General features: G+C 33.0%; 1 protein-coding gene and 1 pseudogene across 4 annotated transcripts; both read left to right on the forward strand.

Annotated features, from left to right (window-relative positions):
• The first annotated feature begins 512 nt into the window (after nucleotides 1–512).
• Nucleotides 513–6,431, forward strand: LOC133824831 (alpha-mannosidase At3g26720-like; annotated as a pseudogene).
• Nucleotides 6,432–6,490: 59 nt separating this feature from the next.
• On the forward strand, nucleotides 6,491–9,299 carry LOC133821288 (putative ubiquitin carboxyl-terminal hydrolase 11). 4 transcript variants are annotated; one of them, XR_009887442.1, is made up of 4 exons: nucleotides 6,491–6,566; nucleotides 8,631–8,709; nucleotides 8,841–9,098; nucleotides 9,195–9,299. XR_009887442.1 is itself a non-coding variant. In XM_062253678.1 (2 exons), exons 1-2 carry the CDS (start codon nucleotides 8,907–8,909, stop codon nucleotides 9,273–9,275), a joined length of 273 nt encoding a protein of 90 aa, XP_062109662.1. In that variant the 5' UTR covers nucleotides 8,734–8,906; the 3' UTR covers nucleotides 9,276–9,299. The 4 variants fall into 4 exon arrangements, 1 of the variants encoding a protein (XP_062109662.1); XR_009887441.1 differs by lacking the exon at nucleotides 6,491–6,566 and adding an exon at nucleotides 6,932–7,028; XR_009887440.1 differs by lacking the exon at nucleotides 6,491–6,566 and having other exon boundaries at nucleotides 8,512–8,709.
• The last annotated feature ends 16,295 nt before the right edge of the window (nucleotides 9,300–25,594 follow it).

Consider the following 25,594-nt stretch of genomic DNA (forward strand, 5'->3'; position numbering starts at 1 on the left):
AGGTTGGAAATTTTACTGCAAGATGGTGAACTAAAGTTATCACCTTTAACATGATTAAAGTCGGGTGTCCGACTGTTGCATTGTATGCTGACAGGAAATCAACCACTATAAAATTGAACATCTTGGTGACTGTTCAAGTATTTTCCCTCACTACACCAAACACCCATTACCATAACACATCATTATAATACTATTTGAAAAGAGTTATTATATATATAAAGTTATTGAGTAAATCACACGCGGCAAAGTTAAAAATAAAATGCCAAGTGAAAAAAAAAACAGAGGCAAATTTTTCTCATTTCACTATCTCGGACCGAAGTCTTATCTCTTTCTCATTTTCCCTTTTTTCCCCTTCTCCTTCTCGTCTCTCTCTTCCCTTCGCCCTAGTCGCACTCCCGTAACCACCATCATCCTCAGCTCTGACCACCTAACCACCATCCCCTCACCCATTTTTCTCCGAGCCAAGCTCCAAATCTCAGGCACCCGTGAACCCAACCCCCGAACCAAGTGACCCCAGGTGCGAGCCCACCTCTGCGTGCCTTCGACCCAGTGGTCTCATCGTTCTTGGAGATCGCCGTTGGACAAACTGCTGTTGGGATTTGACTCCCTCTATTTTTCTCGAATTGATTACCAAGACAGAGCTAAGCGTCTCAAAGAGAAAACTCTTGATGTTGTATGGCAGGGATCTAGGTCCCTTGGTTCTTCTTCACAGGTTAGGAACCCCTTTATTTTATTACCACTAATTCATTTGATATATTAATTCTTATATTTGTCGCTTCTACTAGTCCTGTGCTTGGATTCCAAGTAACTTCCTTTATTAATTTTATCCTCAGATTTTCACTGGCATATCGCCCTGGCATTATGATCCTCCTGATGGTTTCACGTTTGAAATAAATGATGTTTCACCACCTATTCAGGTAAGTTTGATTGATCAATAATGTAGATAATGCTTGAAAGTTTGCATCTGAATGCATTCTGAAACATGTTTTTTGGTTGTAGGATGATACTCTTATGTTTTACTATAATGTTCAAGAGCGAGTGAATGACTTTGTTGCTGCCGCTTTAGCTCAGGTAAGAATTAGAGAGGAACCATTTAGTCGAATTCCATGTTTTCTAGATTACTGTATGCAAATGATCAATATTTAAAATAATAGGAGTCTACACATTAAATTCCATATCCTAATAATTGCATTTATGTTCATTGCGTAGATCATGATAAATCTGATAAACCTTTGTGTTTAGTCTTTTCGTTTTAGGTAACCTCAAATTTTGTAGGAATTTTAGTGGAATTCTTTTGGAATGATTAAAGTAAACGTTTTCTCTTCTTGTAGGCTAACGTGACAAGAACCAATCACATTATGTGGATGATGGGGACAGATTTTCGTTATCAATATGAAATTTCAAGGTTCAGGCAGATGGACAAGTTTATTCACTATGTAAATCAGGTAGTCCTATAGATCTTTGCATATTGAATGAGTTAAATAGAAATATTTTGCTCAATCTAAATACCGAAGTAATATTTATTACCTGTTCATTGTCATTCCATCTGGGAGTTCTTGTTGAAGTCTAAAGTTACTAAATTCCATTTGGGCGTGTGAATGCACTGTATTCAACACCATCTCTTTACACTGATGTGAAACATGCAACTGGTGAGAAATGGCCTCTTAAAACTGATGACTTTTTCCCGTGAGTAAAGTTTGATGTCTGCATTTCAGTTTTAGTTTTCAAGAATTGCTTCTTAAAATGTATTCCCTTTTTTAAAGGTATGCAGATCATCCAAATGCTTATTGGACCGGGTACTTTACAAGTCATCCAGGACTTAAAGGTTACGTTAGAGCTTTGAGTGGTTACTATCTGGTATATCCTGAGCCTCTTTTATATATTTAGAGTTTCTCTCAAGTATCTGGCAGGCTTCTACTATCTCTTTTTAAACATCTATTGGTTTTTTATTCTAATGAACAGACAGCTAGGCAGTTGGAGTTTTTTAAAGGAGGGGTTGACTCAGGGCCAAACACTGAGGTACTTGCTGATGCTTTGGCAATTGCTCAACATCATGATGCAGTTAGTGGTACAGAAAGACAACACGTTGCTACTGATTATGCTTTGCGACTTTCTTTGGGCTACAAGGAGGTGGATATTTTCAACAACCAAGTTAACTTCAAATATTTTTTCTGTATTAAATTTCATATGAATCATTTCTGTTTACTTTTTTTTTTGTAGGCTGAGAAGGTGGTTGCCTCTTCTTTAGCATACTTGACACAACCAGATTCAAGCTCTGGAGTTGAAAACTTTCAACAGGCAAGTTGTCATTAGGTTTACAATATTTTCCTTCTCACTTGTGAGTTTTGACCTTATGTACTCTTTCTTTTACCCTGCTACTGGAACCCTTTTTTTGGTCATATACAAATAGGGCATAAATGGTTTTATTTCATTTCCCATGTTGCATGAGGCATCTTAGTCAATTGAAATTTGGGAACCTACATGCCATTGAGGCATGAAAGGGAGTAAATTGAACTTTTCTTTATTAGCTTTCATTTCAAAAGGGATTGGTTTAGGCTTTTATAATGTTGATGCATTTATTTAAGCACCTCTAACTTCAATCTTCACCACCATTATTATTACACTTTTCTCAGTAACAGAGTGTACATCAATTCAGTTTTATGTTTTGGCTTTTCTTGGCAGTGTCCTCTTCTTAACATAAGTTATTGTCCTCCATCAGAAGCGGTCCTGTCTGATGGTGATGGGAAAAGTTTGGTAAGTACATTTTTACTTATAAGTTGTAATATCCAACTCAATTGAGTATCAGAGAATTCCCTTTTTTATGTCATCTTATCATCATGTATTTTCTTACTAGGTCGTTGTCATCTACAATTCCCTAGGGTGGAAGAGAGAAGAAGTAATACAAATTCCTATAAGTAGCTAAACTATACTTCATATGCTGATCAACATAAATTTGAAAAGGTCTACTTGAACTGATGATTTCTATTACACACTTTCAACCAAAAAGAGTTTCAATATTGAGCACTTGAGGACAGAACGCTATGTCTATCTGTGTCAAACACTTTCTTAATTTAAGAAGTAACCATCATTGACTTGGAGAAAACTGCAAAAAATTTAAGGTTGTATATATTAACTTATTCATGTTTACTAATGGCTTTGCAACTGAAATTTTATGTAGGTTTCCACTGACAGAATTAGTGTTCAGGATTCTAGTGGGAAGAAAGTTGAAGCCCAGCTTCTTCCTATATTGAATGCCACTTTTAGTGTTAGAAATTATTATGTGAGAGCATATTTGGGTGAATCTCCGAGAGAAACAATTAAATAGTGGCTTGCATTTACATTGTCAGTACTGCCAATTAGTTTCAGCACTTACATAATTTCTACCACTAAACAAACAGGTTGGCCATATTGTAATGTTTAAGGTATTTCATTTAAGAGCTCTCCAAGTTAGACCTGATAATCTAATTATTGCTCTACTTTACAGGCTCTAGTGTAGCCATTTCTTCTGTGTACAGGTCAAAAGAAAGTATAGACAACACTATAGAAATTGGACAAGGAAGTTTGAAGCTAATTTATTCAGCTCGTGATGGAAAGCTTTCACACTATGCTAACAACAGAAATTTGGTATGCTATGTTGAAGATTTAGTTTCCCAGTACCTTTTCCACTTCATTTTATATGGTTTGTTTTTTTATGGAGTTTTTTTTTATGTATCTTCTAATATTCAATCTTAATTCAAAATTAACACATATGGGTAAATTATCTCATAGACATGTCATGGACAGTGATGCTAATCTTTTTCCTCTTTTTCTTTTTTTGGTTTCCAATTTCCTTGTACATTCATGTATTTGCTCATGGTTTTATAAAATTCTATATTGATGGACAAAGATGGTGATGTGTCTACTATGTTATGTTCCTATTGAAGATTACAGCATCTGCAGAACAGTCATACAGTTATTACAGTGGAAACGATGGAACTAATAAAGATCCACAGGTAGTGAATTATCTATGCACTTAAAAAATTTACTACGCTTTGTCAATTCCTAGATTACTTCTATTGTTTAGAGTAGTTTTAGCTATTATCAATGTGGTGTTGTCTTTTCTGTTGAAGGCTTCTGGAGCATATGTCTTTCATCCAAATGGCACATTTCCAATCAAATCTGATAGCCAGGTAACTAAAGTCGTTTAATTTGTGTAAAATTTTTAAATGATCATGAACTGTCAATTTATAGAATTGAGTACCTAAAGGTAACACTCCTATGTCCCAGGCTTCTCTAACTATGGTTCGAGGTCCGGTACTGGATGAAGTACACCAACGGCTCAATCCATGGATATCTCAGGTGATTTGCTGCTCCAAATATAACAAGATCATACAGTTGTTTTAGACTTGATATATCAAACTGTAATTGGGTAGGATTGATTAGATAACATGTTTGGAATTGTGTTCTCAACCTAGGGACATTATTCCTTATAATTTCAGTAACAAACCCAAATGTATGCACAGATTACTAGGGTATTCAAGGAAAAGGAGCACGCTGAAGTTGAGTTTACTGTAAGTTAACTTCTGAAATTGATTTACCAAGAGCACAGAGAATTCTGTTAACTTTGTTTTTCATATATATATATATATATATAGTTGTCAATTTATTGTTTGTTGATTATGTTATTCTATTTTTAGATTGGACCTATACCTGTGGATGATAGCATAGGAAAAGAAATCACTACTCAAATTACAACAGCCTTAAAGACTAATGGAACATTCTACACAGATTCTAACGGACGTGACTTCATTAAGAGGGTATTCTAAATCTCTAATACTTAAATTTGATAAGAGATATTTGAATCACACACTGTGCTACTTTATATATCATTGTACAGTTAAATATATGGAAGTTGAAGATCTTTGCGGTTTATTTTCAAGTCTTTATTCCATCTCATGGAAGCATACATGAAGTTATTATCCTGTGTGCTTCTGTTTCTTGATGCATTGAAACATACGACTCATATAGATATGTTATGGTATTGATTCAATTTATTCTCAAGCTGCATTGATCTTACCTCCATTCCATTTTACAGTTTTTATAGTAAGCATCAATTATTGAGCATGTACTTAGTTCAACTGTCTCAATTCAGTTTTTGAGAGGAAATCCAAAAACATATGCTTTGTTTTTGTTTTTCTCATGTTCAGCATTCTCTATGTATTATATTTCTGACTGCTTTCTTGCCTTTTGTTATTATTTTTCATATTAATCTTGGAATATACATGCAAGACAGTATCTCAGAACTATCAGTGTTGGTTGACCGTTCAGCTGAGGGATCTAGTTTAGTGGATGGTCAGATAGAGCTTATGCTCCACAAGTTTCTATTCTCTTTGATTTTTTTCCAAGATTAATTATTATTCCCTGGTTTAATGCATTTGATTTAATCAGCTAGGATTGCTTCCTCATGACTTCAAACAAGCTGCTTTGATTTTGTAGGAGATTACTTCATGATGATTCAAGAGTTGGTGAGGTGTTGAATGAAATAGTTTGTCTTCATGATAAATGCGAGGGTTTAACTATAAGTATACCATTTTTCCAACCTCTATTTATAGTTGAGTTGATAATGGTGTCTATGAACAAATTTTCAAATGACACAGGGAGAACTAATAGACTCAGGTTCCATACGGATATTTACAATCAAGACAACCAAAGAAAATATGATATTTTTTAAGCTATTATTTTCTGTTTGATTTAGTTGTTATTTCTTATATTAGACCCATTTTGCAAGGTCTGATTCTAATCTGGCTTAAGCCCTGGGTGAGCACGTTACATTTTGGTACTAATTATTCTTAGCGATTCTTTTTTATTAAGACTCATGTTTGGTCAGTAATGATATGTAATTAAATCTCCTTTGCTGTAGGTTCATGCGGCCAGAAACTGCACAGGGCATATTTGTTAACTTCAAAGACTTGTACAATTACAATGGGAACAAGCTTCCTTTTGCTGCTGCTCAAATTGGCCAGGCTTTCAGAAATGAGGTTCTTAATTTTCTTATCTTTGGACTTAGCACTTATGTTTGCATAGGATGCTCATATTATTTCTAATTGGTAACGCGTCTTTGTAACTAGTATTTGGTTCTTAAGCGTCTTATGTGCTATTTTTGAATCTATGATAACAAATATTGTATCAAGTTTTGGTTGTAGTATTCAAATGCTGTGATGTTATTCTTTTCTAGGATTTACCTTTTGATCTTTTTGAACCATACATATGTTTATACATATATTTGGTTGTCAATTATGATTATAACTGTATTAATATGTATATATTTTTATTTGAAGAATCAATCATGGTTGGGTTCCCTTATCAACACTATAGTTGGAAATTTGAAATTCAGAATTTCAAATATTCATATCAGATACGAGGACAGTGAAAGGTGTGTAATAGCAAGTTAAATTTTATATTTTGGAATCTTAACATTCTTATTTTCTGTCTGAATTTTAATTTCCTATTCTCTAGCAATCCCGGTCACCCATTTGCAGCAGGTGTGACCTTGGAGAAACTCTTAGCTTCCTTCTGAGTGGGTCCAGGTAGAACCAATATTTAGTTTATTCTTGCAGTTACATATGTTGAGGGCATGTTCAAACTATGAAACTTTGATCATTATTTGCTTCAGGTTTTTAGATATGGCACTGAAGAAGGCAAACCTGCTGATAGAATTGTCAAATAGCACACTTATATTCTGGAACCAATTACAGGAAATGCAAAGTATATTCTGGATGATGTCATTCTCTGTTTATCAAAGGTTTAATTTCATAATTCAACTGTGATTGAATACTTGGAGGCATGTTTTGATTGGCCTTGAAAATTTTTAGTATCTTGTTGTTGCAGGATGGATACAAGGATATGTTAAAACTAGCTGATAACTTTTTTGCCTTTAATCAACGCTTAAAATATGCGCATTTTCGTTCACATGTTTCCGTGAAATCTGATCCTCGTTCTTGGTGGAAGTATGCTTATAGAGCTGTATCTGACAAAGTGAAGAAGGGAAGGTAACTTCTTTAGGACATGGCTTTGTGTATAATGCAAGATATATTTATATAGAATTAGTCAAAATTGTTAACTCAACGTAGCAGTTAATAGGAACTTTAATTACATTGTTTGGTATTGTTAAGTAGCACATACTACCTTATTGTATATCAACTTAACCTTTTAGATTATTTCATGCTGTTTTTGTATCTATGCAATCAAGATATTTCTATTGGCATGTATTGCTTATATTGTATATATTTTATTAGCTATAATAGTACTTATTAATTAGCTTGACAATTTTTTTTGCTGCTGAAATTACCTTGACTTAGCATGGCTTGAAATTTGTATTTTTGTTTAAAGGTGCATGAAACTTTCTTGCTTATAAATTATGTTCTCATATGTGTGGTGCCACTAACACTCTGTTTTGGTTATTGATTATAAGCCCTGTTTATTTTATAAAAAAAATATGCATATTCTTGTTGATTAAGATTCTAGGTGCTATAATTGGAGGTTTTACTTAGCTCTCTTTCATAGATAAAAGAGTCAAAGTTCCAGAGTATTATTAACATATTGGATTTATTGCATTGCATTTTAATCATGATTTTTTGTAGTTTTTGTGCTGTAAAGAATGTTATTTCTCTGTTCTTCATCAATTAAATTGATTAGTATATTTTCATTGTTAGTTGGAAGATATGCAGCTGTTGTTGACATGAACCAGGTTTTAACTAGAATTAGAGGTTTTAACTAGAATTAGCCTAACATGATCTACATTTCTGCATAGCATGCACACATATCATGTATTTACAATTAGACAGAGAGACTTAGAGAGATCTGAATGAGTCATGTGTCAGAGCTTGGCGCTATTCTAGGTTAGTTTCTTCAAAGTCTTTGTTGCTGATTTTTGTCTATTTCCAGCCTTCATTGCTGAGTTTTTTTGGGGGCCTATGTTTTCTAAAGACAAAACAGAGTATTACATCTTATTTTCTGGTTTACATTATTGGAATTTTTTTTGGCCATTATTTCCATTCCTTCATAGCCATCAAGTCTGATTTTACCTTTCACAATGTCTGAAACAACCGTGACAAGTGATTGCTTATATTGAATTGTGTCACCCTCTTTAACGGTAAATTGGCCATAATAATATATCATTATATTTTGAGCACACCATGTCACTATGTTAGGTACCTTTTGGCATATTTTAGGCAAGTATCCAAGACTGGGTCTTGTAAGTCAACATACCTCTATAATTTTTTAGGCTAATGAGTTCTTATGAATATTGTTGACTGTTTTTAATAATAGATAATATTTTAATTGTTTCATCTTTCTTTTGTCCAAGTAATCTATAGTGATTACTTTCTTTTTTAATAGTTTAGGTATTTCTTTTTTTAATACTTTCTTTTGTCAAACATCTTACTTGCCTAGATGTCACGTTAAGTATTATTTATTTCTTTAATTATTTTTATTGTTACACTAAATAAAGAGAAGTTAAGTTTTCAGTTTTACAGAAACATTTACTTTTGCCCTTTGGCTACTGAAGTAATATGATAATTTGCAAACCTCTTTTTTTTTCTCTATGGGATACTAAATTGTAGAAAATGACAGCTTAACTGTCTATTTTGCAGATTGATGTAGGCATTGGATCTTCATCATTTGCAAAATCACAGGGCCCGAAATGACTCATTGATAGTGGATGTTTGCCAGGTGAGTGGGAATTCAAGTCTTCTTTCTTGAAAGCTATATTTCTTCTTTCCTTGAACCATAAGCATTTATTTTTTCCTGTACTGGTACAAAAGTATTTTCTTCTCTTACAATGTTTATATGTTAATGGTCAGGGTCAATATAAGTCAACACTGGTTTGCCCAGCATGTGGAAAGATTTCAATCACTTTTGATCCCTTCATGTATTTGTCGTTGCCGCTACCTTCAACTGCAACTCGGCAAATAACCGTGACTGTGTTTTACGGCGATGGAAGTGGTCTTCCTATGCTATACACTGTTAGTTTGCTAAAGCAAGGTTGTTGTAAAGATCTTAGTGAACAACTAAGTAATGCTTGTTGCTTGAATGCTGATGAGATTCTTCTGCTTGCAGAGGTAAATTTGGTTTCCATTGATATCTACTACAATTTATTTTATTTATTCCCTTAATTTTAGTTCTGGTGGTTGAGTAACTGTAATTTCGATTGCCAGGTTTATGAACATAAGATTTTTCGATATTTGGAAAACCCCTCAGAGCTATTGGCTCCAATTAAGGAGGATGACCACTTATAGACTTTCTAAAAACGTCGTGGGAAGATCCAGTGTTGAAATAATTCATCAACCACATAAAAAGTAAGCTTGCATCCCTATCCTTATGTAATTGGTAAATAGCACTGGTAAACATGTGATGTACAAACTGGTGTTGCCAATCCATCTATTGAAAAATAGCTTTAACTAAGTAACTTCAGAAGGGGATTATAGTATCAATTAAAATAATTATTGGCTACTTGTTCATTAAGAAGCTGAAGTCCGTATGAATAAAGTTCAAGCGCTCCAAGTCAAGTGTTGACTGGATAATACTGGCTATATTATCTGCTTTTGAGAAATATGTGTTTTAATTTTTTGTATCCTAGTCATTTTATGTCTTGGATCATCTACGCAGACTGCTTGTTAGACTTCTCCTGGATTTCCTAACTTAGATAGTTGGATTTTTCAGGTGCCCGTCAGACAGTGTTAAGGGTTGTCAGGGAAAGCTTATCAGTACCCCTTTTGTTACTTATTTAAAAGAGCCAATATGTGGAGCCAATGTTAAAGCCGTTGTTACTAGATTGTTGTCACCTTTGAAGAGAACGCGTCCTTCAGTTAAGCTCCAGAATGGTAAGGAAAATGGATTTGAAAAAGAGGTTATTGAAGAACCATTAAACAGCTACAATTCTAAGAACCTGTCAATGGATGATGCAGAAGTAGAGGAAAAATCCAGCGAAGCGTTATTTCTGTGTTGAAAGTAGTAAATTTTAGACTCCTTGAATACTTAAAGAAATTTTGTTGTTGATGACAGTGTTGCATGTTTTAAACTAAATTGTGGATTGTTAATTCAATGTAGAATGTTCTTACTTTTTGTTATTTGAAAATCAAGTTCATTTGATGATGCTAGTATATATTAGAAAGCTAATTTTAATTATATAAAAAAATTAAAATATAATAGAATAAATTAGTGTAATATAAATAAAATATATAATGAGAATTTAAATATATCTAAATATAACAATAATACGAAAATTGAGTTATAATATATATTACAATAACACTTTTTATGCAAAGAATTATGTTATGGAAACTTCATTATATAACACAAATAATGTGTTATACTAAAGTGTAGTATAACACAAAAAATGTGTTATACTAAAGTATAGTATAACACAAAAAAAGTGTTATACTAAAGTGTAGTATAACACAAAAAAAGTGTTATAGTATCGACTATAAATAACATAATTCAACACTTATCTATATATTAAAATAACACAGAAATTGTGTTATCGTTGACAGTACAATAACACATCTGTATAACACTGATAAAGTGTTATGTAAAGTACCCTGACTTACGATAACATAGTCTGTCTTAACACATCAGAAAGTGTTATCGTAGGTTTTGATAACACATTTTTGGTGTTATTAAAAGCATTTTTTCTTGTAGTGCCTTATAGTTAATGAGAGTTTGATGGAACCTATAGTAACCATTTCGTCCCCCAAAAATCTGTATAGGGTAGTTGAGCATGCTTTTAGGTTTCGAAATGATAAATCCATTTTCTCCAATGTCGTCTTGTATACTATGTGTACAGAACTGCCATTATCAACCAAGACGGGTGAACTCTTTGGTTCACCATTTGGATAGTTATTACCAAGGGATAGTTGTGCGGGAATTGGTTATGATCTCCATCTTCTTCAGTATAGATAATGGGTTGCTTCTCAATTCATTGTTGTTCAGGCACAAACAAGGTATTTTTCTTGGTATTAATATGTTGCCAACTATTTTATTTATTATATATGTTCTCAATCCTCTCGTACTCATACAAGATCATATTCACATTAATAAATATAGAATTTTTTTATATTTATACAATTATTCAGTAATAATTCAAACATTCAATCATAAGAAAAATATACTTTCATTTAAGTCCAAAATAACATGTATTTACATATGATTTTAGGGCATCAATCCTAACATTTTTCTCAGGAGCAAGTTAGCCTGGTGTACACTGTGTAGATCTAAACATATTTTTCCCGGCTTTGTTCTTTTTGGGATTCACTTCAGATTGCTCTCCCTCGTTATTTCATTTTCTTTTGTTATTTCCATTATACCCACTATTGGCATTCTGAACCAAAGTTACCACTACGGTTGATGTTGTCGTTACATTAGGCTAAATGATCAGGCTGGCAGTCCTGCTGATGTTAGCCTTGGCTTACTCAAAGTTAATTTATTCTTGAGCTCGAGATAGGAATTCATCAGTGTCCTTCACTCCTTTCTTCTAGCAGTCTTCCTAAAACTACTCTCTTAGAGTGATTCCAACTTTCATAGCCATCAACTTCACACTATCATTAACATCTCGAGCTTGAGCAATTACATTCGTGAATCTGCTGGCAAAAGCCTTTAGAGATTCTTCAGGCTGGTGCTTTATATTTGTCATGGTGTCAGCCTCTATTTTCCTTTCTTTGGTCACCCAACACTATTTTTTGAAATCAGATGACAGTTGATCCCATGAGACTATCACATGCCTCCTAAACTTGTCAAACCACATTTTTCCCACTTCAGTTAATGTCACACAGAAAAAAATACACTAGAGGTCAAACCCTACATTATGAGCTTGTATTAGGGTATTAAATGTGCCTACATGGGTATTTAGATCAATTGTTCTTTTTCATGTTTCCATGTGTGGAATGTTGAACCCTGACGAAAATCGAGTTGATGTGATATGGGGAGCAAAATGTTCGAGCTCCTCATTCAAAAAATAAGTTGCGACCTTGTTCTTTACAGCCAGTAGGAGCCTCATCTGCTCAACAAATACAGTCTCTCCTAAGTTGGGTCTTGTTGTATCATAGGAACTTACAAGACTTGGTTAAAAACTCTAGCCCCCGTGGGTGTGTTCTACATGTTAGGGTCCTCCCGGTCTGGAGCTTAGTTATTGGGAACATTCATGTTTACATGTGGGTTAGCCAGACAATTTTTAGGCTGGTTATAAGCCTGCTCGCAATTGTAATTCTGAGGCCTTCTTTGTGTGTTTTAGTGTTCACACATATATGGTGTTGTTTGTTCGCAATGGTTTCACCCTCTATTTAGATGCTCTCACAGGTCAAGTTCTTGCCAATTCTACAACTGGTTATAATTATTCCATGGAAGTATTGTAAACATTTATCAACCTGCTTATATCGCGACTTTTTGTCCGGTAGCTCCCCTCTTCAAAGATAATAGCTCACTGTTGAGGTGAGGAGGTTGGAGATTATTCACATGAACCCTGATCCCAGTATTACGGGATCGTGATGCATAACTCACTTCTACTCATGGTTGTGGACGAGTTCCAACAATATTTAGCATGGTCCCAAGAGCTAAAACACTTATTCTTTCTTCCCAAACAGAATTCCCACGAGACCTCTGACGAGAAAATTCAACTTGCGAAGGTAAAGTATGCCTAATTAGAGAAGATGGATGCCAAATGGTAGAAGAGACACCTATTTTCTCGTTCTGATCCTTGCACAGCTCGCAATCGCTCAATATCAATCGAGATTTCTCTAGTATCAACAGGGGGTGATGTTTCATCCTTCTCAAGTGGTCATATCCTTGGTTGTTTGGCCCTGGGTCAAATATTCCCCATGGTCACTTGACCCTAAGGTTGAGTTTTACCCCACAGTTGTACGCCCATATTTTCAGCCTCTTGAATGTTGGGTGTTGCAGTTCTAACAAAGTGATTTTTGCTTCCATGGGGCCTTCCACGAAACAAGGTTTGTTGTGATGCATTTGATCCCCTTTGAGTATTCTGTTTGGCCATAGGTGGTAGTCTTGCCATAATGTCATCGATACACCTATCGACATTCACAAGCAGTTCCTTAAGATGTGCATTCTCTTGGTCAATGAGAGATGCATAATACGTTGACAGATCACTTTCTGTACCTGTCAGGAAAAAGTATGTTGCTTCAATGGAAATGGTAAAAAGACCTTACAACTCTAGATAAAACAATACAAATAAACTAAGATTGATTAAATAATGATACAACTCTATAATTGAAAATTACAAATAAATAAGAGAAGAATTAGAAGAAGAGAATAGAAAATTACAACTCTAAACAAAGGATACAAATAAAGTAATAGTGTATGAAACAAAAAGAAATAAAAGATTACAACTCTTAAACAAGAAATACAAGTAAATAAGAAAAGAATAATAAAAAGAAAAGAAATAGTAGAAAAGATAAAAATAAGAACAAAGAAAAAGAAACTCTCCCTCACACAACCAAAATGAAGAGTGTTGGGGATCACCAACTTGAACAAGGTTTTAAACATTTATCCAAAAGCTTATTTCTCCCTAACTCAAGCACTAAGGGAACTCTCACAATTTTTTGGAAATAGCTTTCTTGAATTATCAAGCCTCTAGGTGTTTTCTAGCCAAGTGCTCTAATTGATAGAAAATTTTATCTTACAAGTGAGCAATAGGCTCCTATTTATATAGTTTACAGACACCCTTTGAGTTTCAAATTCCACCAACTCCCATGGCTGTTACCAATGATTAATTTGATGTTTATGGAATTAAAAAGAAGATTTGGGATTTGTTTGTGTTGTTAGAGCCCTTCAAAAAATTTAGAAAAACTTAAATTTTTGGCAGCCAACCCTCCTGACCGTGGCCACGGGCATTGCTAGCCACGACCGTGGCTCTCTGTCACCCAGGCTGCGGCAACTAGTGCTCCTCGCTGCAGCCACTGGCCAATTTCAGCACACAAAATTGTGTTATTTTTCCAAACGGTTCCAAATCATTCCCAATTGATTTTGTAACTCCCAAACACATTATCGGGGTTAAAACCAAGTCTCTAACAACCATTTTACTTATGGATTTAAGAAATTCAACTCAAAATTGTGTAACAACAAATCTACACAATAATGGGCAATATTTGGGAGTTACAAATTTGTAACTGAATTTGTAATACCAAATATGTTACATATTTGAATATTCACATATATCCAAATTTTGTAACTCTCTTTTATATGTTACAATGCGTGACACTCTTGGTCACATTTATTTAATCTAAAACATTATATTATAAAATAATATAACATTCCCCCACTAGATTAAATAGTAATCTATTGTAACACTTATTTAATTAATCAATATTATATTTTAAAATATAACATATCCCCCACCTGATTAAATAATAACTCTCTCTTACAGAAGTCATTGCATTGGTGCATAAAGTAAAGTGTTTTTCAACTTGAACTTTACTATAGTGTAATTATCACAAAATTTGTTGAAAATTTGGTTGCACTAGACATTGAACCATCTTTCCATGATAACAAATCGATGATAACACACACACATTTGTCATGTTGACTTGAGACATCTATGTCTCGCTTTGCACCGTTAATGGCCATGTGCACTTTCCATTCATGGATGTTCTTGAGAATACTCTCAATTCTCATAAGAGTCGACACCACCCCTAGGTCCATATAGGTAGAACTCTTACAGTATTTTGTTACCAAAAATACTTGTCTTCACAAGACTGAATTCTATTAAAAGACCTCTCAGTTTTAACCCTCAATTTGGTAACTCACAAGTACTCAACATCTCAGATGGGACTGTGTTGAGTACAACTAATATTCACTTAATTGACTTGCTATTACCTATTGAACCTAACACTAGCTAAATAACTAGTGTTAAGATAGGTTACCATCAATCGTGAATCTCTATAGGGATTTTAATTCCCATCCCTCGAGTTGATGTAGCCACTAAATCTCTCGTTAGTGGCTTAGTGAAAGGATCCGCCAAGTTTTCACTTTGAATCAATTCTCTTACATATCCATGTCTTAGACTAATGTTTCTAGACTTCCCATTATACACTTCATTGTAGGCTCTAGAAAACGTTGCTTGGCTATCACAATGTATCAATGTAGTGGATACATTCTCTTTGAATAGGGGTATCTTCATCAAAAGATCCCTTAACCATTCGGCCTCTTTACCGGTAGCAGCTAGAACTAGTAACTCTGCTTCCATAGTGGAATGAGATATAAAGGTTTGTTTTTTGGAACCCCAAGAAATTGCACCCCCACCAAGTGTAAATATCCATCCAATGGTGGACAAGTTGTCCCCAAGATTGGATATCCAGCTTGCATCTGAATATCCTTCTAAGATTGAAGGAAATTTGGAGTAGGGAGGCTTATTCCTTTTGTTTTCTTGAGATAACATAAGACTCTCCCAATAGCCTTCCAGTGATCAACACTTAAATTACTTGTAAACCTACTAAGCTTACTTACCACAAATGCTATATCAGGTCTAGTACATTGGGCAACGTACATAAGACTCCCTATAGCACTTGCGTACTCCAATTGAGCCACCGTTCTTCCTTCATTCTTCTCTAGTTTTACGCTATGATCAAATGGAGTATTTACATCTTTAACCTTAAGATGGTTAAATTTGTTCAATACTTTCTCAATATAGTGGGCTTGCCCCAACGAAAAACCCCCCACTATGTTTCTTCACATTGATACCAAGTATGGTGTCAACTTCTCCAAGATCTTTCATCTTGAAGGTTGATGATAGAAACCTCTTCGTTTCCTCCATCCCTTTCATGCTATTACTTAGAATAAGCATGTCATCCACATAAAAGCACACAATTATCAAATATCCCTTACAAGTTTTGGAATACAAACACTTGTCTCCATTGTTATGCCAAAACCCATTAGACATGATGGCTTGATCAAATTTCTCATGCCATTGCTTAGGATCTTGTTTCAATCCATATAAAGATTTTACAAGTCTACATAATTTATGTTCATATCTTGGTAGGACAAACCCTTCGGTTTGTTCCATATAAACTTCCTCATTGAGGTCACCATTAAGGAATTTTGTCTTGACATCCATTTGATGAAAATACAAGTTGTGTATAGAAACCAAAGCAAACAAAATTCTTATAGCCGTTGTTCGTACAACAGGCGCATAGGTATCGAAATAATTGATACCCTCTTTTTGCCTAAACACTTTAACTACTAATCTAGCTTTAAATGTTTGGATAGTGTCGTCAGTGTGGTATTTTCTCCTAAATACCCACTTACACCTAATTGGCTTAGACCCCAGTGGGAGGTCTACCGATTCCCAAGTGTTGTTGGAAAGAATGGAATTCATCTCATCACTGATGACTTCTTTCCAAAATGCACTATCTCTTGACTGCATGGCCTCTCTATAGGTCTTAGGATCATCCTCGATGAGAAGTACAATAGGAATTTTCCTAATGACTTCCTCTCTATTTTCTTCTACCATGTAGAAAGAAATTCGTTGAGAATCTATCTCATCCAATCCTAGACTTTTCTCCTTTCTAACCCTTTGAATTCTTCTAAGTTCAATGGGTTTCTCTACATTCCTTTGAGAATTCTCCTCTTGAAAATCATTTTTGGATGTAGATGCTTGAGAACTGTTCTCACATAACAAGTTCTCCATTAGAGACTTTGAAGCTTGAGAATTGCTATCACATAACATGTTCTCAAAGAATTCAACTTCTCTATATTCAATCACAACATTAGAATCTAAGTCTAATAGCCTACAAGCTTTACTATTGTTGGCATAACCAACAAAAACACACTTTATGGCTCTTGAACATAACTTTGTTCTATTAGGTTCATTTTTCCTGTAATATACAAGACACCCCCGCACTTTGAAGTACCCTATGTTGGATTTTATTCCTTTCCATAACTCATATGGAGATATATCATTTTTCTTCATCGGTATTCAATTAATAATGTGACAAGCGGTCATCAATGCTTCACCCCATAAGTTAAAGTTCAACTTAGAAAACACCAACATAGAATTTATCATCTCTAGATAAGTCCTATTTTTCCTTTCGGCAACACCATTGTGTTGTGGTGTATAAGGTGCGATGCACTCATGAATTATGTCATTTTCTTTATAAAATGCATTGAATTCATTAGAGAAGTACTCTCCTCCCCTATCACTTCTTAGCACATTAATCTTTTTATTGAGTTGATTTTCAACTTCTAATTTATATACTTTAAAAGCATCGAAAGTTTCATTTTTATGCTTTAAAAGAAACACATAGGTATATATACTAAAATCATCTATAAAAGTAAGAAAATACATTTTACCACCTCTAGTTAAAGCACCATTTAATTCACAATGATCAATATGGATTAAATCTAGTAGATTATATGGTCTTTCTACACTAGGAAATGGTTTCTTAATCATTTTAGCCTTAACACATGTTTCACATTTACCATAGTTTTTAATATTGCAGGCAATCATAAAACATTTTACTACTATTTTCATGGTTGAAAAACTGATATGAGATAGTCTAAGATGCCATAAAAATAAAGAATCATACTCAACAATATAAGAGAAATTAGCATTTTTATTGATAACATTCAAAGTTACATCATTGGTGCACAACTTAACCATAGCCTCACAAGAGTACCCATTTCCCAAAAATACATTAGATTTGGTAAGAATAAGTTTATCGGACTCAAAAATGGCTTTAATGCTGGGCTTGCCAAGAAAATCACCACTTACCAAGTTTCTACTCATTTTGGGAACATAAAGCACATTCACTAATGTGACTTTCTTGCGGGAGGCAAAAAAAACATCAATGGTACCTTTTCCAAGTACCTTCGATTTGCCCCCATTGCCCATTTGAATCTCATGGTTGCCCTTTGACTCTTCAAAGGTCTTGAACAATGATTTATCATCGGTTACATGGACGATGGCACATGTGTCATACCACCATCCCTTCACCTTGCCTTGGACCCCATTCACCTCACTAAGGGTAGCAACTATATTCTCCTCTTGAGTTGCATTTACCTTAGGTCCTTGTTGGTCTTTTCTATGCCTACACTCTCTAGCATAGTGACCCTTTTTCCCACACACAAAGCAAGGATTTTTCTCACCCTTAAACTTGTTTGGGTTGGTTTTTGGACCCAAAGATGTCTCATTACCCTTCTTGCCTTTCCCTTTGTTTTTTGGGATGTTTTTGTTGTGACACCGCATTTTCTTTGAAAGTCTCTCCATTAGATCCCTCCACAAGTTTATCTCTACATATCGATTCCTCCTTGATTCGAACATGCTTTTGGATTTCCTCCAAAGAATAATCCTCATTTTTATGAAGGATTATTCTCCTACAACTCCTCCAAGTTGGTGGTAATTTTTCCACTCTAGCACCAACTTGAAAGGCCTCGAGATGTTCAATCTTCAAAACTTTCAATTTGTTAACAATTATTTCACTACTAAAAAATTGTACTTAGACGACATGCATGAGATGACGTTTGTAGTAGAATTGTCGTGTCATGTTTTTAATATACATGACACAACAGTCACTTACAAACTGTTGTGCCATGCAAATTAAAACTCACATGAAACGACAGTTCTAATGAGACTATTGGAGCATGCCTATTTTTAACATGAGACAATATTTCTACTTAAACTGTTGTCTAATGCAATACAAATTTTCTAATCAAGGACTAATTTAATTTGTATTTTTTTTTAATATAATTTAATATATTTTATGTAAGTATATTAATAAAAAAATATTAATTAATAGTTTGCAACACACAATAGCTATTGGTTAAAGAATGAGTTTTGCTTTTAAATGAGTTATTCAAATAATTGTTTAAATTTTTAATACAATGGTCTCGATAAACCTCCACCAAGCTATCATATAAAAGAAACACATTGGAAAGAATTTGTCAAGATAAGGACATCCAAAGAGTTTTAAGATTATAGAAAATTACAACAAGAAAGGCGTAATCATTTACAATACCCTCATAGGACTTCACGTCGTAGCTATACTTAACTATGCCTGATTTTATGTTTTCTTCATTTGATGTTAAAATTGACATAATTCTATTATATGCAGCAAGCTAAGTGGGGCACAACAGAGCAGATAGATCGATCTATACTCTGGAAGGAGGCCAGAAAAGATTTCTCTGGCAACTATGTCACCGAGCGTGACAAGGTCATGGGAGAGGCCATCGTAAGTTGTAAAACGTTAAATGACTTTTGGATATTGTTTTATATTTTAGTAGCAAACAAATAATTGATTAAATTTTGTACAGGAAGACATGCTTGAGCAAAGAAAAGAGGGAAAATTGATTAAGATCAGAACAAATGGCATCCTAACACAAGTGTTAGGTACTGCTGAGCTCCCCGGTCGATTTCGAGGCCATAGTCGAGGTGTCACACAAAGAGACTACTTTCATAAGCCTATTGAAGAGGGGGGTGGGGGGTGGGGGGTGGGGTTCTAAGAGGCTTGCAGAAAAAACAAATTGAGTTCGAACGACAATCCAACATACGACATAGGGCGGAGATTGAAAAGTTGAAAGAATCATTCATGTCCAAGCTTGAAGAATTATCAACCAAGATGGCACATATGCAAGCTAACTTTGGTAGTCATTCTAGCTTTGGTAGCCATTCTAGAGTCAATACAACAAAAGTTGAGGCACCAATTGACACTGCTCCAAAAGTTGAGTCACCGATATAGACGTTCAAAAAAGTTGGAAAATTTTAAATTTTTGGCAGCCAACCCTCCTAGCCGCGGCCATGGGCATTGCTAGGCGCGGCCGTGGCTCTGTGTCACCCAGATCGCAGCCACCAGTGCTCCTGGCCACTGCCACTGGCCAATTTCAGCACAAAAAATTGTGTTGTTTTTCCAAACGGTTCCAAATCATTCCCAATGATTTTGTAACTCCCAAACACGTTATTGGGGTTAAAACCAAGTCTCCAACAACTATTCTACTTATGGAATTAAGAAATTCAACTCAAAATTGTGTAACAACAAATCTACACAATAATGTGCAATATATGGGAGTTACAAATTTGTGACTAAATTTGTAACACTAAATATGTTACATATTTGAATATTCACATATATCTAAATATTGTAACTCTCTTTTATATGTTACAATATGTGACACTCTTTGTCACATTTATTTAATCTAACACATTATATTATAAAATAATATAACAGTACCATGTTTAGAGGGAGAAGATGAACTCCCTACATCTTCTTGCTGGTTATTTCCAGTATTAACCTGAGGACACTTCTCAACATGTCATGAATTCCCTTCTTCAGTGGGGACTACATGCACATATTCCTCCCTATTAGTGGGGAGGAAATTTTCCCAATCTCTTGCTGAGCGTCTGCCATCATTACCATATTTCAAAAGAGTATTTTTAGGAAAAAAGAATCAAAAGGAAAAATTAAGCCCAATGCTCTCAATGAAAGCACCAAACCGTTGACACAGTTTTTTGTCAACTTGAAAAAAAGAGATCAAGCATAATGTAAATCAGATTATCAAGTTAACAATGAAGAACACAATGATTTTTTACTTGGTTTAATGGTTAAAACTCATCTAGATTACGAGTCTATATTATTTTTGGGTTTTGTTTAGAGTTTTGAGCACAAGGAAATTTCTCCATAGTTTTAGTACATAAGATAATGGCCCCCCTTCCTATCCATCAACATTTTCTATTTATAGGCCAAGTTGATGTCTAAGGTTTTTCCCAAAATTAAATATTTGGTAATTAAATACATCTAATACTATATATTTTGCAACTAATTTACAAGCGCGTATATCTTTTAATTATGGTAATAATCCCAGATTTTGTGAGAATGCAATTCACATTTTTCTGGAATAATCAACATAGGTGAGCTCAACATGGGTGAGCTGAATGATTCATCAGTACAAGCACACTGAAGGACAAGGCATTCTTTGGCTCCCTCTCATTAGCTCGACCTAAATGTACCTGAACTTGGTAATGAAGACCTTTGATGGGTTGAATCTAGGCGTCTTTCACCCTTGCAATTGAGAACTGACTTGTGGTCCTTATCATGTTTGATTTCGTCTAAGGCAAGTAGCGCACATGTCGTTTATCTTTATTCGTTAAGTATGAAGGAAAGAAGAAATGCGAACTGAAATTATGTATCTGGAGCTAATTAAATTAACTCGAATTTTAACTTACAACAAGAGGGTTTATAGTGGTTTGACCCCAAGAATGACTTACGTTCACTTAGTCATTTTTATTGCTATTAACTTTCTCAACCACCAAATCAGAAAAACTCGAACTACTGAGTTTTCGGTGGCTGGAGAGTTTTATATTACATAAAGGAAGAGGGGTTCCTTTCTACAGAAATAGTCCCTAAAATATGCTAAGGTCCCCTCTCCCTTTATTTATAGTGAGGATTGGAGTTACATGGAGTAGGTTAATCACTCAATACATGTAATGGCTAAATCTTGTATTCTTCAAGAATGTGCTGACATTTTTACCGACTGAGTGAAGAAAGTATACAATTACACGTTATCTGTGTGGTTTAATGATTATACACGGGCAACTTCTTCCTCTGGGCAAAGACCAAACCTCCACGAGGGGCTTCTTCCTGGTAGCGAACAATGCTTTTGGGTTTTAGCCATCACATTTTTGCCCCATCATTGGCTATGTAATTGTGACAAAAAAGAGTATAACAAATAGTTTTGTTGAATACTAAAAATATAGTATATTATGTATGTTGCAAACTATTAGGGCTTGGTTAGGAACATTTGCCAAAAAGAACTTTTTGGCATTTTTTTTACTTTTAATGTTTAAAAGCACTTTAAAGGATTTGTTTGGATTTTTTATTCAAATTTGTTTTTTAACTTAAAAAAAAAACAATTTTCTAAGAAGCTATAAAATGTAGATTCTTGTAGAAGACCTTTTATTAAGCTCAAAAGTCAAAAGCATAAGTTTCAATAACCAACGCCTTAGTATATAAATATGAATCATAATATGTAACAAATAAAAACTATTTATAACAATAATTATTTTTAGATACTTATTTCTATCCATAAGATGGAAGTAAATTTTTAAACATCTTATATCTCGAAATCGTTATGCATTTTATTATATTAGATATAAGCAACATACAATGCATATTTCTTTAGTTTTATTTATAGAATTTATTAATTATTTTAATTCAATTTGTATTATTGTCATATAAATTTCAAATAAATAAACAATATTATGTCTATAAAAAAATGACATAAACATATTAAATGAAAAAATTAAACCAAAACATTATTTATGATTTTTTAAAATATATATATTATGATAACATTTTTAAACACAGATGATAATTTTTTTAATAAAATTTAAAATTATGTATTATATATTATTATTATAATATTTAAATTTATATTAATATAATTAGTAAAAAATAAGGATTATATAATATTATCATAATAATATTTTATAACATTTAAATTTATATTAATATAATTATTAAATATCTAGTCTTGTATTATATATTATTGTAATATTGATATTTTATAACATTTGCATTTATTAATACAATTAATAAATATTTATTTTTAGTTAGTTTCAAAGGTATAATAATGATACTTTTTAACATTTGAATTTATATTAATATAATTAACAAATATTTATTTTTAGTTAGTTTTAAAGTTATATTATGTTAAATATTTATAATATTCCGTTAAATTTAACCAAACAAACCGTTAATACTAATAATTTTTATTATCTATACACTTTTTATATAGAAGATATATAGTCAGAAAATTTTAGCAAAATAATAGTATATAAATCATTACTAATATTTAGTATAATACAGTGATACTCCATAACGTGTTACTCAATATTTGAATAAAAAATATTTATATTGTCATAATTTCTTTTATCCTAACTTGAGGCCATTTATAAATAAGAATAAACTTCACATTGTAGTAAGTTATAATTTTTCTAAATTTCATGTTAAGAAAATTGTCTCTGCATAGTAATAATAAAATAAAATGTTTATCTCAATTTATTTTTTTATAAACAATGATTTATTATATAAAATTATTATCAAATCTTTAACTAATTTGCGGGTAAATAATAATTAGTCAACATAGACACATTCTAACTAAACATCTCTATTAAGTTGTTACATCTTCCTAGTAATAAAATTAGTTTGTTTCTGTGTAGATTTTTACTGTACATAAAAAAAACTACAGTTAAGTATTCTACGACAAAAACAATTGAAACATTGTTTTAAAAGAAACTGAGACCAACAACGCTGCATGCAACATCCATTGTAACAAATTGAGAGGAACTACCCAAAAGAGATATAAATCATAATAAATTTCAAAGTGAAGTTGAAACATTTACGAAATGCACAAAAAATCTACAAATCACAATCAAGTGTAATAAATAATATTCAAGAATTGAAGTTTTTATTTCATTCAGTTCCAAGCAATATAAACGTTGAGAAAATTTGACTGAAACATGAAGAGAAAAATAGTATCAATAAGGAAAGGATACGAAATGGTATCCAATAGGCTTGTTCTCCACCTCCTTTACTCAAATGAGTGAGTTTTTTTATTATTATTTTTTTTTTCTGGCAAGTTTTCCGATTTGTAATTGCCAATCGGTAATGGCCGGCAATAGACCTTGAGAAAATATTTGATAATGATTAAATCAAATGAATGAAATTATTAATAAAGTTATATTTTGATTAATTAAGTTTTATTAGGAAAGTTATTATGATAGTAAACCATTTAAGGAAAGTGTAATGTTTGATTTAAATATATAATATCTATTATATATCATAATACGCTATTGGATTGATATTATTTTTTCCATAACAAAATTGTAATATGCTTTCATATTTTGTATAGATGTTTGAGAAATAAATATTTCAATGCAATATAATTAAAATTAAGATAAAACTCTAGACAAGTGGATACAAAGGACAAGATAATTGATTAAATAAAAATACAACTCTATTGTAGAAATTCAAGTAACTAAGTAGAAAAGATACAACTCAATGTTAGATTGTAAACACAATATTATGAGCATTATATTTATAAATGAAATTCAACAACAACATTAAATGCTCATGCAACAACCAAGATCACATTTTATTTAGGGCATTAGTTTGGGAATGTAGAGAACATACCTCCTATTGAAGTTGTTTTTCGTCAACTTAAATCGTAGAGAAATTAAGCAACGTTTACTATGAGGCGAATGAATAACGAAGAAAGACAAGAGGGTTTTTACGTGGTTCAGCAGTTAACCCTGCCTAGCCCACGAGTCTGTATTATTAAGGCTTAAAGATCTCTGAAAATTCTTCAAAGATGAATTACCCAGAGCTTATTCTCCAGCCCAAAGAAATCGATCCTTTTCAAGTGATCCTTCCTCCTCTATTTATAGGGGAGGTTACAGAGTTCATTCCCACATATTTCGGGAAGATATTCAGTATATTAATTTAAATAATGACATTAAATACAATATCTCCTACATATATGGAAACATCCCATAAGAATCGGGAACGGATAACAGACTAAATAATATCCCTTAAATGTTGGGATTATACAACAATAAATATGTTCATACATAACAGCCTATCCCAGTTGACTCATCGGGTCTTCGAGATCAACGATCGACCTTGTGGCTGTTGAGACTTATGGTATTGCTACGAGCTTTCCATCCTACTTCCACTACAAGAAAAAATACTTTTAATAACACCAAAAATGTGTTATCAAAACATACCATAACACTTTTTGATGTGTTAAGACCGACTATATTATCGTAGGTCAGGGTACTTTACATAACACTTTATCATTGTTATACAGATGTGTTATTATACTGTCAACGATAACACACTTTCTGTGTTATTTTAATAAATAGATAAGTGTTTAATTATATTATTTATAGTCGATTATATAACACATTTCAATACTTATAAATTTGTGTTATACTACACTTTAGTATAACACATTTTTTGTGTTATACTACACTTTAGTTTAACACATTTTTTGTGTTATATAATGAAGTTTTCATAACAAAATTCTTTACATAAAAAGTGTTATTGTAATAGATATTATAACACAATTTTCGTATTATTTTAATATTTAGATAAGTTTAAATTCTCATTATATATTCATTTATATAACACTAATTTATTCTATTATATTTTAATTTTTTTATATAATTAAAATTAGCTTTCTAATATATACTAGCATCATCAAATGAACTTGATTTTCAAATAACAAAAAGTAAAAACATTCAACATTGTATTAACAATCCACAAATTAGTTTAAAACATTCAACACTGTCATCAACAACAAAATGTTCTTTAAGTATTCAAGTAGTCTTAAATATTCAACATATTGAAATGTTACTACTTTCAGCACAAAATATTCTCCCCTAACAGTGCATATATGCCCAAGCTCCTAGTATTTGCCAAATTAAAAAACAACAGTTGCAATAACTGTACAGTTGCCGGGAGAGGGTCTAGTGGTCAGCAATGACTGTACAGTTGCAAAGAATGGGTAGTAATCCCAGACACATTAGAAATATTAGCCACGTCCTCAACAGATTCCA

Source organism: Humulus lupulus, chromosome 3, assembly GCF_963169125.1.
Source record: "Humulus lupulus chromosome 3, drHumLupu1.1, whole genome shotgun sequence".
Taxonomy (NCBI): domain Eukaryota; kingdom Viridiplantae; phylum Streptophyta; class Magnoliopsida; order Rosales; family Cannabaceae; genus Humulus; species Humulus lupulus.

Bases quoted from the DNA above. Each gene is read 5' to 3' on its own strand.
- LOC133821288 (XM_062253678.1), top strand. From the start codon at position 8,907: ATGTATTTGTCGTTGCCGCTACCTTCAACTGCAACTCGGCAAATAACC. The intron at 9,099-9,194 runs GTAAATTTGGTT...TTCGATTGCCAG, and splicing joins AGATTCTTCTGCTTGCAGAG to GTTTATGAACATAAGATTTT.